Source organism: Tursiops truncatus, chromosome 10 (assembly GCF_011762595.2).
Source record: "Tursiops truncatus isolate mTurTru1 chromosome 10, mTurTru1.mat.Y, whole genome shotgun sequence".
NCBI classification, from domain to species: domain Eukaryota; kingdom Metazoa; phylum Chordata; class Mammalia; order Artiodactyla; family Delphinidae; genus Tursiops; species Tursiops truncatus.
The window spans coordinates 39076878-39089573 of NC_047043.1; the positions used below are offsets into that span (position 1 = coordinate 39076878).

Below are 12696 nucleotides of genomic sequence, written 5' to 3' on the forward strand. Positions count from 1 at the left end.
TTAGATTTAGGTGCTGTCATCAATTTCAAAATTGTTGTTAGTAAAAATACATATTTAAAAATATAAGCATTTTTAAAAAAGCTTCTCCAGAAGGGAAACAACAGGTTAAACTCTTGTTGGAAACATTGAAAATGATGCAGGAGTCTTTTCAGTGCTAGAGAACAAAAGGCTTGAGCTTCTATGTGAGAGCAAAACCTTAGTTCATTTAAATTTAGTTATATTTGCAGTGACTGACAATAAGGACAACTTAAGAGCTATTACAATTTCCTATGCCAGTCTTGTTTTCTGACTTTTTACAATCATCTAAACATGTTTCTTGATGTCCAACAGAGGTAGATAAAAACAGTCTTCGTAATATTGTAATTTGACAGCAGTAGAAAATACCAGCAGAGAAATTTGTGACCTGAAACAAAGTGTGGTCAAGTTTGAGAACTTAACTCAATCTGGTTAGTTAGCAAATGGATTCCTTGTGTAGCTTCCCAAGGATGAAGCTGGGAACAGATATTGGGAGACAACCAGGAGTCTCTGCCACATTTATCTTCTTCCTGCTTTCCCTAGGCTGCCACACCATCACCCCCACCCACAAATCAAGCATGGAGGGTAGAGGAAGTTCCTTTTGACTGGAGGCAGGGGTGCAGGGTGAGTAAAGGTGAATGGTGGGAGTGACAGTTGTAACTGTCAAGATGGGTTACAAGGTTCCATCCAGCGCAGCGGCAGAATCAGTGCTGGGCTTTGACTACATGATTTTTTCCTTTGTGAGGATGCCTGTGGAGTAGGAATCATTTTTCTGGCATTTCAAGAGACTGATAGCTAGACTAATTTTGAACTGGACATGTGAAAGTTATACATGTGCAATTACTAAAAATATGTGCTGATCGGAACTCTCACCTAGTGGTGTTTAATACGTCTATTTTGGGCCCACTTCCCACTGCCAAGACTCCCTAATCTCCCACAGCTGCTGAGTTTGCTACCTACCCTTAAATGAGAAGCCTGCTTCCCTCCCTCCTTTTAATGGGCTAGGATAAAAATTCAGTTATTTATCAATGCTGCAGGTGAATGAGGAGTTAAGTCTGCCCTTTGTGTTTTTATTTCCCTTGTTTGTCACTTCTGCTAATATATTTTGCATAGCTACCTTCCTCTAGTGGAAGTGACTAAAAGCCAGTACTTGTTAACTTGCAAAGGGACCTAAGTAACCCCTTATCCTTCTTGAGGTGAGTGTGTGAATCTGGAGGACTCCCAAGCTCTGCTGGCTTGGAACCGAAGGAACCTTGGCACGCCTGCTAGTGTATAATACAGCCTCACAGATCATAAACCAGTTATAAACATCTGTTGGCTTTTGGTTACCCAGAAAAGTGGAGAGGAAGATGATATTCTTGCTAGCTTTGAGTGTTGTGATTGTTACTGTATATGCTGAGCATGTTTTGCAAATTTAAACCACTTGCTGTAGAACTGAAGCTGCAACAAGTGTTATTTGCCCTTTATTCAGCTGCAGACTCCCAGGACTCTCACGAGTGTTAGCTAATGGATAGTGCTACAGCCGTCAAATGGAGTCGGGTGTGGAGGAAAGAACATGTTTTTTGTTTGTTTTTTTAATTTTTAATTTTTTTAATTGGAGTAAAATTGCTTTACAATGTTGTGTTAGTTTCTGCTGTACAATGAAGTGAATCAGCTATATGTATACCTATATCCCCTCCCTCTTGGACCTCCCCCGCTCCGCCGCCATCTAGGTCATAACATAGCACTGAGCTGAGCTCCCTGTGCTATACAGCAGGTTCCCACTAGCTATGTATTTTACACATGGCAGTGTATTTATGTCAAACCTAATCTCCCAATTCGGCCCACCCTCCCCTTCCCCCGCCGTGTCCACATGTCTGTTCTCTACGTCTGCGTTTCTATTCCTGCCCCACAAATAGGTTCATCTGTACCATTTTTCTAGATTCCACATATATGAGTTAATAGACGATATTTGCTTTTCTCTTTCTGGCTTACTTCACTCTGTATGACAGACTCTGGGTCCATCCACATCTCTACAAATGACCCAATTTCGTTCCTTTTTATGGCTGAGTAATATTCCATTGTATATATGTATCACATCTTCTTTATCCATTCATCTGTCATTGGACATTTAAGTTGTTTCCATGTCCTGACTATTGTGAATAGTGCTGCAATGAACACTGGGGTACGTGTCCTTTTTTTTTTTTTTTGGCCGTATGCGGGCCTCTTACTGCTGTGGCCTCTCCCGTTGCGGAGCACAGGCTCCGGACACACAGGCTCAGCGGCCATGGCTCACGGGCCCAGCCGCTCCGCGGCATGTGGGATCTTCCCGGACCGGGGTACAAACCCATGTCCCCTGCATCAGCAGGCGGACTCTCAACCACTGTGCCACCAGGGAAGCCCACATGTGTCCTTTTGAATTATGGTTTTCTCAGGGTATATGCCCAGTTGTGGCATATACTATGGTCATATGGTAGTTCTATTTTTAGTTTATTAAGGAACCCCCATAGTGGCTGTATCAATTTACATTCCCACTAACAGTGCAGAAGGGTTCCCTTTTCTCCACACCCTCTCCAGCACTTATTGTTTGTAGATTTTTTGATGATGGCCATTCTGCCCTGTATGAGGTGATACCTCATTGTAGTTTTGATTTGCATTTCTCTAATAATTAGTGATGTTGAGCATCTTTTCATGTGCCTCTTGACCATCTGTATATCTTCTTTGGTGAAATGTCTATTTAGTTCTTCCGCCCATTTTTTAGTTGAATTGTTTGTTTTTTTGATGTTGAGCTCCATGAGCTGTTTGTATATTTTGGAGTTTTATCCTTTGTCAGTTGCTTCATTTGCAAATATTTTCTCCCATTCTGAGGGCTGTCTTTTCATCCTGTTTATGGTTTTCTTTGCTGTGCAAAAGCTTGTAAGTTTCATTAGGTCCCATTTGTTTATTTTTGGTTTTATTTTCATTACTCTAGGAGGTGGGTCAAAAAAGATCTTGCTGTAGTTTGTGTCAAAGAGTGTTTTTCCTCTAAGAGTTCTATAGTATCTGGTCTTACATTTAGGTCTTTAATCCATCTGGAGTTTATTTTTGTGTATGGTGTTAGATAGTGTTCTGATTTCATTCTTTTACATGTAGCTGTCCAGTTTTCCCAGCACCATTTATTGAAGAGGCTTCCTTTTCTCCATTGTATATTCTTGCCTCCTTTGTCAAAGGTAAGGTGACCATATATTCGTGGGTTTATCTCTGGGCTTTCTATCCTGTTACATTGATCTGTATTTCTGTTTTTGTGCCAGTACCACACCGTCTTGATTACTGTAGTCATGTGTGTACTTCAGGTTTGTACCCTCTTGAAACCACAGTTTCTTCAAGTGTAAAATAGAAATATGTCCACTAACATCATCTCATTCCTAGGGTCATTGTGAGAATTAAGTTAGATTATATTTACATGCATAGCACTTGGGACATTCTAAATTGCTATAAAAATGTTAGTTACAACTGTTACTAATAATCCTGTGAGTTCAGATTGAGCCTTTACTAGTCCTTTAAAGGAATCCAGCAATAACTTTTAAAAATATATTCAATACCTTTAAAAAAAATATTTTAATACTTTTTTTTTTTTGGCCACACCGCACAGCATGTGGGGTCTTGGTTCCCCAACCAGGGATCACACCCGTGCCCCCTGCAGTGGAAGCACAGAGTCTTAACCACTGGACCACCAGGGAAGTCCCTAATACTTTTTTTTTTAATAGACTTTATTTTCTAGAGCAATTTTAGGTTCACAGCAAAACTGAGTGGAAAGTACAGAGTACTCATATATGTCCTCTGCCCCCACGCACTTATAACCTTCCCCACTATCAACATCACCCACCAGAGTGATGCGTGTGTTATGATCAGTGATTCCACATTGATATGTCATTATCACCCAAAGTTCATAGTTTATATTAGGATTCACTTTTGGTGTTGTATGTACATCCTGTGGATTTTGACAAATGTGTAATGACATGTGTCTGTCATTAGAGTATCATACAGAATAGTTTCACTGCCCTAAAAATGTTCCATGCTCTGCCTATTCATCTCTCCCTTCCTGTAGTCCCTGGTAGCCACTGATCTTTTTTACCGTCTCCATAGTTTTGCCTTTTCTAAAATGTCATAGTTGGAATCATACAGTATGTAGCTTTTTCAGATTGGCTTCTTTCCTTTAGTAGTATGCATTTAAGGTTCCTCCATGTCTTTTCATGGCTTAATAGTTAGCGCTGAATAATATTCCGTTGTCTGGATATTTATCCATTAACCTGCTGAAGGACACCTGGTTGCTTCCAAGTTTTGGTAATCATGAATAAAGCTGCTATAAATGTTTGTGTATAGGTTTTTGTATGGACACAAGTTTTCAACTCCTTTGGGTAAACACAAAGGAGCATGATTGCTGAACCCTTTGGTAAGAGTATGTTTAGTTTTGTAAGAAACCACCAAACTGTCTTCCAAAGTAGCTGTACAATTTACATTCCCACCAGCAGTGAATGAGAATTCCTGTTGCTCTGCATTCTTACCAGCCTTTGGTGTTTTCGTGTTCTGGATTTTGGCCATTCTAATAGGTGTGTAACGGTATCGCCTTTTTTTTTTTTTTTTTTTTTTAATTTGCAATTCCCTAATGCCAAATGAGGTTGAGCATCTTTTCATATGTTTATTTACCATCTGTATATCTTCTTTGGTGAGGTGACTGTTCAGGTCTTTTACCTGTTTTTTAATTAGGTTGGTCATTTTCTTATTGTGAGGTTTTTTGGTTTTTGGTGTTTTTTTTTTGCTGTACGTGGGCCTCTCACTGTTGTGACCTCTCCCGTTGCGGAGCACAGGCTCCCGACGCGCAGGCTCAGCGGCCACGGCTCACGGGCCCAGCCGCTCCGCTGCATGTGGGATCTTCCCCGACCAGGGCATTCGCGCATCCCCTGCATCGGCAGGCGGACTCTCAACCACTGCGCCACCAGGGAAGACCTCTTATTGTGAGTTTTAAGAGTTCTTTGTATATTTTGGATAAGTTCTTTATTGGATATGTCTTTTGCAAGTGTTATCTCCCAGTCTGTGCCTTGTCTTCTCATTCTCCTGATATCCGGTAAATTTTTACTTTCTGGGAGAAAGAGTCTAGTTAGTTGAGGTTTTTCTTGGGGTTAAGGGGGGAATAAGAGTTTACTATTTACCATTCTTACTGGTCAGGCATTCTACCTTCCTTCAGAAGTTAAGTAATTATTAGGACATTCTTTTTTTTTTTTTTTTTTTTTTGCGGTAGGCGGGCCTCTCACTGTTGTGGCCTCTCCCGTTGCGGAGCACAGGCTCCGGACGCACAGGCTCAGCGGCCATGGCTCATGGGCCCAGCCGCTCTGCGGTATGTGGGATCTTCCCGGACCGGGACACGAACCTGTGTCCCCTGCATCAGCAGGCGGACTCTCAACCACTGCGCCACCAGGGAAGCCCTAGGACATTCTTAAAACTAATTTTACCACCTCACACCCACTTTAAGAAAGTGGAAAATAACAAGTCTTAGGATGTGGAGAAATTGGATACCTGTATGCTGTTGATGTGAAAGTAAAACGGTTCAGTCGCTATGGAAATAGTTTGGTGGTTCTTGAAAGTTAAACAGAATTATGTTTGATCCTGCAATTCCACTCCTGGATATATATGGAAAACAATTGAAAACAGGTATTCAAATATTTGTATACAGTGTTCAACACTATTCATGATAGCCAAAGGTAGAAACAACCAAATGTCCATCAATAAATGAATAGATAAAACAATTGTAATATATGCATAAAATGGACTGTTATTAGCCATAAAAAGGAATGAAGTACTGATACATGCTACATTGTGGATGAACCTCAGAAACATGCTGAGTAAATGAAGCCAGACCCTTTGATCACATGTTGTATGATTCCATTTATATGAAATATGCAAAATAGGCAAATCCATACGTGCAGAAAACAGATTGATGGTTACCAGGGGCTGGAGGTCTGGGGTCTGGAATGAGGAGTAACTAACTGTTTAATGGTTATGAGGTTTTATTTTGGGGTGACAAGAGTGTTTTGGAGCTAGAGGTGGTGGTTTCACAGCATTGTAAATGTACTAAATTCCACCTAATTATTCACTTTAAAATGGTTAATTTTGTTATATGTACTTCACCTCAATTTTTTTAAAAAGCTGTTTTTTTAAAAGCAATTTTTTTAAGACTGTAGTAACTTAAAAGTATTCTCTTAAAAATTTTCCTTTTAGAGTGGTCTGTTTTAAATAACAGTTTATAATTCATTATAATTTCATGGGTAAAAAGGCTTTGTTTTCTGCATACTTCATTGGGTGGGTGTTGTGAGGCCATTTCATTCTCCAAATGCTTTGAAGTATAATTGAGAGACGAATTTAGCATCAAATTGTTAAAGTTTTAGAGGCACTGCAAAAATATGTTCAGAAGTGATGCTTTTCCAGAGTAGGGTAGAGTAATTATTGACTTGGCCTTTTGGTGGTTGAAAAAAAGACTGTCAAGGTTAATTTATTTATTTATTTATTTTTTATTTTTTTGTGGTATGTGGGCCTCTCACTGTTGTGGCCTCTCCCGTTGCGGAGCCCAGGCTCCGGATGCGCAGGCTCAGCAGCCATGGCTCCCGGGCCCAGCCTCTCCGCGGCATGTGGAATCTTCCTGGACCAGGGCACGAACCCGTGTCCCCTGCATCGGCAGGTGGACTCTCAACCACTGCGCCACCAGGGAAGCCCTAATTTATAATTTTGATATTCTTTACTTTAAGAAAAAGATTTGAGAGAGCTTGCATTAAAAATATATGAAACAGGGACTTCCCCGGCAGTCCAGCGGTTAAGACTCTGCGCTTCCGCTGCAGAGGGCGTGGGTTTGATCCCTGGTTGGGGAACTAAGATCCTGCATGCCCTGTGGTGTGGCCAAAAAAATTAAAAAAATAATAAATAAAAAATATATGAAACAGATCAGCTAAAAATTAAGAAAGATCTGTGGAAGAGATGTTCCAAGAATGAACAGTTGTCTGCTAAATCTAGTTCTCCCATGCATTAGCTAAAAAGAAAGAAGAAAAGATGATAGGAGTAATGGCTTTTTAATGTCTGATAAAAGAACACATACAAGTTAATATAGAAATAGACTTTTCCTGACATTACATTTTAAGATGCATTATAGAGCAAATTATCATATGTAGGGAATTTGAACATATGATAATGCCTTTAAATGTGGTTTGTACCACAATGAGGTATCACCTCACACCAGTCAGAATGGCCATCATCAAAAAATCTACAAACAATAAATGCTGGAGAGGGTTGTGGAGGAAAGGGAACCCTCCTGCACTGTTGGTGGGAATGTAAATTGATACAGCCACTATGGAGAACAGTATGGACGTTCCTTAAAAAACTAAAAATAGAGCTACCATATGACCCAGCAATCCCACTACTGGGCGTATACCCTGAGAAAACCATAATTCAAAAAGAATCATGTACCACAGTGTTCACTGCAGCACTATTTACAATAGCCAGGACATGGAAGCAACCCAAATGTCTATCAACAGATGAATGGATAAAGAAGATGTGGTACCTATATACAATGGAATATTACTCGGCCATAAAATGGAATGAAATTGAGTTATTTGTAGTGAGGTGGTTGGACCCAGAGTCTGTCATACCGAGTGAAGTAAGTCAGGAAGAGAAAAACAAATACCATATGCTAACGCATATATATGGAATTATAAAAAGCGGTACTGATGAACCTAGTAGCAGGGCAGGAATAAAGACGCAGATGTAGAGAATGGACTTGAGGGCACGGGGTTGGGGGGCGGTGGGGAGAAGAAGCTGGGATGAAGTGAGAGAGAGCACTGACATATATACACTACCAAATGTAAAATGGATGGCTAGTGGGAAGCTGCTGCATAGCACAGGGAGATCAGCTCCGTGTTTTGTGACAACCTAGAGGGATGGGATAGGGAGGGTGGGAGGGAGGGGATATGGGGATATATGTATACATATAGCTGATTCACTTTGTTATACAGCAGAAACTAACACAACGTTGTAAAGCATTTATACTCCAATAAAGATGTGAAAAAAAAATGTGGTTCGTAGAAGATTCAGAATTGTTCTTCATTTGGTCATTTATAATGTTTAATGAGCTCTTAAGTTAAATTTACTTTTGAATAGGCAGTACATTTACATGGTTCAAAATTTAAAAGGCACAAGTGGGATACAGTGAAAATTCTCCCTTCCATACTATTCCCCCAGTTACCCAGTTTCTTTCCGCATAAGACAACCTGTGTTATCAGTTTCTTGTGACTCTTACAGTAGTTGTTTAATTATATAAGATTTATTTAGGGCTTTCCTGGTGGCGCAGTGGTTGAGCGTCCGCCTGCCGATGCAGGGGACACGGGTTTGTGCCCCGGTCTGGGAAGATCCCACATGCCGAGGAGCGGCTGGGCCTGTGAGCCATGGCCGCTGAGCCTATGCGACCGGAGCCTGTGCTCCGCAACGGGAGAGGCCACAACAGTGAGAGGCCTGCGCACTGCAAAAAAAAAGATTTATTAATACTCATTTTCTATGGATTTGGAGTAATTAAAACATCTTGGGTCTGTAATAAACCCCCTCTTCCTACATTTACTTCTGTCTATTCTGAGTCTTAGAGCACTGGATTGTCTTCAAGTAAAGAACTCTTAGCCAAGAATTCTCAATCTTAATGCAGTTGCTACCTAGTTTTCTTCTGTGATTTCTAGTGATACTCCCCCATCTTCCTTTCTATGTTGTTGTTCTTATTTTATTTACTTAGTTTTTTATAGATCTTTATTGGAGTATAATTGCTTCACAATACCGTGTTAGTTTCTGTTGTACAACAAAGTGAATCAGCCATATGCATACATATATCCCCATGTCCCCTCCTTTTTGAGCCTCCCGCATCTTCCTAAATAGAGTAAATAAAGTGTAATTTGAGGTAAAATGAAAGTTTGACAGTTAAATTTAGTTCAGTTAGGAACACAAAAATTTGTGAAATATAGTACTTGAAATTACATAAAACTGTTTTCCTTTTTAAAACTATCTTTCTATCTTAACTCTTGTATAGTTAAATGTTTGTTTTGTTCCTGGTGCACATGTATATCTGGCCCAGTTTTTGTTCTTATTTTTTGTAAGAACGGTAAGCTGGAGTTCACACACATGTGGTCAGAATTGCAAAAGAACAGTTGTTTATGACCTGCCTGCCCCTGCTTATTGCTCTTCTGGCCCCACCATTAGGCCTGCCTTTCCTGTACATCTGGTTGTGTCTATCTATATCTGATCAATATAGTTTAGCTGGGCAAACTATAGCCATGAAATAAACCGTCATGGTTTAGAATACACTGGTGTAAAGTAAAAATTTCTTTTTTGCTTTTAAAAATAATTTCTCTTAGTCCTGTGATTGTGCTTATGTATGGAATTAAGATTATTTTAATAGTAACCTGTAAAAATTTGTTATGACTTCTTTTAAATAATAAGCAATAGGATAGAGTTATATCAGTAACAAAAAACAGTAAACTTAAGAAATGGGCGAGATCTGTGCAAAGGAAACTTTAAAAATGTTATTGAGAGGACTTGAACATAAAGGTAGTTTATGGATGTCAGGAATGCTGTTCCTGTGGCATTGTTTTAATGACCTGAAGAAACTTGAGCATTCTGAATATTTCATTCACTCCGTTTGGCTTTCAGAAATTTCCTAGGGAATAATGCTTGGCATTCTTCTTGCTCAATTATAAAAGTCCGAAATGCTTGTTCTAAAATATTCAAGCTATACACAAGGTTTTAAAGTGAAATGCCTCCTCCTCCTCAGTGCCACCAATTGCACTGTACAGAGGCAACCACTGTTTCTTGGGTGAATGCTTTCAAATGGACGTTTAAATTGAGATTTTAGAAGTTCCCATAATATACGGAAAGTGTAGGAAACTTAAGTTTTCCTGTAGTATCTCAAACTGTTTTTTCCTTTCCCACCTGCTTCTCTCCTGTATTTCTCTCTTGAGAAATGGATATCTCTGTCCACCTACTGACCCCAGTTAGAAGCCATAGCCTCTGCATCCCTTTCACGGCGCCCTAATTTCTGTTTAATTACCAGTTCCTATCATTGCTGTCTCCTAAATATGACTTGAATCCACTTGCTGCTCCCCTTCTCCAGGGACGCGGATTACATCCAGCTCCCTTATCCTCTCTAACTGAACTCTGTCCTACCTCCCACCCATCACTCATTCAGCCTCCAGATTCAAGCTTCTGAAACACAGGTGAGATAGCCTTCTTCCTCCTCAGAAACCAAGGAGGATTCCCAGTTGCCTTCAGTTGCCATAACTCTTTGATGTACTTATATGAACTTTTTATACTGGTCTCAGTTAATTTATCAGCTCCTCTGTTGCCCTCTTCTTCCTTCCCATCATGTACCCTTCACCATATCAAACTACTTGAGTTTCTCAGCATTCTCTGGATGTAATATACTGTTTCCTGCATCTGTGGCTTTGTGTTTGCAGTGCCTCTTGCCTGAACACCTCTCCTTTCTGGGCTCAGTAAATTTCTCCTCTAGGCCCAACTCAAATGTTCCCTCTTGAGAGGTATTCTGGGACCCTCTCAGAATCTTCTTTCCTTCATAATAGTCCTTATCAACATGATGTTGTGGCTGCTTGGGCCCTTCATTAGATCAAGGGTTGGCAAACTTTTTCCATAAAGGATTAGATAGTAAATATTTTTGATCTCTGTGAGGACTACTCAGCTTTGCCATTGTAGCTTGAAAGTAGCCGTAGACTGTTGGTAAATGAATGAGCATGGATGTGTTTTAATAAACTTTATCTATGGACACTGAAACTTGAATTTCATATCAGGTCACATGTCACAATATTCTTCTTATGATTTTTTTCAACCTTTTGAAAATGTAAAAACCATTCTTAAGTCATGGGCCATACAGAAACAGGTGGTAGGCTAGATTTGACCCAGGGGCCATAGTTTGCATTAGGGGGTGGGCCGTTCAAGGGTAGGCTTTGTATATTTTTGTACATCACCCCCACCCCAACCCCCCATGCCTCAATTCATTTCTAAGCAAGTAATGACTGAATAGCATTTTTTTGTGGAATAAATGCTTAAGTAAAGAATCACTTGAGATATGTAGTTTCTTTTTTTTCCAATATTTTTTAACTTGAAGTATAGTTGATTTACAATGTTGTGCCAGTCTCTGCTGTGCAGCAAAGTTACTCAGTTATACACATATATATATTCTTTTTTTATGTAGTTTCTAAACAAATGTGAAGATTAATGGAACTTCACATTGAGAATTACTAGTCATTTTTTATATTTATTAATAAACATTTTCAGAAAAGAAAGTGTTAAAAAGTTGCATAATATAGAGGAGCTCGTAGTGCCTCTCTATGTAGAAGACAGCTCTGGCCAGGAAAGATATAATAAGTAAGCAAATAGTCTCTGTTCACAGAAGAGAATAGTGGAAAGTGCTCCAAATTCTTGATTTGAATCAGAGATTAGATTAAAATACCTTCTCCATCCTTTCCTTGTACCTGGCCTGGAGAAAATCATGTCATGGCTTTTACCCAGTGGTGGCTAAGTTTTCAGAAGGTTTTTCATATGCTGCTAGCTACATCATGGATGTAACAGGCTCTCAGTCGTCTGGCTGTCAGTCAGGCCTATAGCCTGTGGTTTGAATCCTGGCTCAGTGCTATCCTTTCTATGTCCTTCACCACATCACCAAATCATCTAAGGCATGGTTTCCTCATCAGTATAATGGCAAGAATTACATAATGCCTGGTTTGTATGATTGTTTGAAAATTAGGGATAGTATATTAAAAACACATGTAAAACGGCAGCACCTAGCACAAAGTAGGCACTGAATAAATACTACCTGCTGTTGTTTTTGTTTGTTTCCCCCAGTATTAGTCTTTTTTTTGTTGTTGTCTTTTTTTTTTTGGTCTTTTTTTCATTATTTACAAGAGTTGTGGGAGGGAGTTAAGGTTTACAGGAACAACTCAATCATTCCAGTAAGTTATGTTCAGACAGTGTGATCCAGCAACTTTAAGTCTTTGTTTTTATTTTTATATAACCTGCAAATACAGCCAAGTTTACTGGGTTTCTTTTCTTTTTCAAGATTTTTTTTTGATATGGACCATTTTTAAAGTCTTTATTGAATTTATTATAATATTGCTTCTGTTTCATGTTTTGGTTTTTTGGCCGTGAGGCATGTGGGATCTTAGCTCCCCGACCAGGGATTGAACCCTCACCCCCTGCACTGGAAGGTGAAGTCCTAACCACTGGACTGCCAGGGAAGTCCCTTTACTGGGTTTCTTTAGTCGTCTTTTTAGAAATTAAAAAAGTCATTGAATACCAGGTAATATAAAGTGCTGTGTGTGGTTATCTTAACATTTGGACGTTCATTTGGAAAGACAGGGCAGGACACTCAATCACATAGACCTCTAGCAGTTTACGCCATACCCTGGGATATCTGTTCTTAAAATACCTTGTTCCTCCCAAAGTGAAAACTGTGCAGAATATCTGGTCATATCACAGTCTGTGTACTAGGCAGAGAATTTCCTCTTTTGTTAAATAAACAACCTGATTAGCTAGATAAAATGAAGGGATTTTGTAAACTGTTTATGTCTACTTGTTCCTCCTTTTTAGCAGTATTCTGAGCTCCTGTGTAGGGAAAAAAAATAGCTAAAG

General features: G+C 39.6%; 1 protein-coding gene across 3 annotated transcripts in view; it reads left to right on the forward strand.

Annotated features, from left to right (window-relative positions):
- NUDT3 (nudix hydrolase 3) overlaps positions 1 to 12696 on the forward strand; it is a 101580-nt gene that overhangs the window by 34784 nt on the left and 54100 nt on the right. Inside the window, exon 2 of one of the 3 annotated variants that reach the window (XM_019944058.3) lies at positions 559 to 639. The exons of the other annotated variants lie outside the window; for them this stretch is intronic. Within the exon in view, the coding sequence (XP_019799617.1) occupies positions 559 to 639 (81 nt within the window). The remainder of the gene's footprint in view (positions 1 to 558; positions 640 to 12696) is intronic. 3 annotated transcript variants of the gene reach the window in all.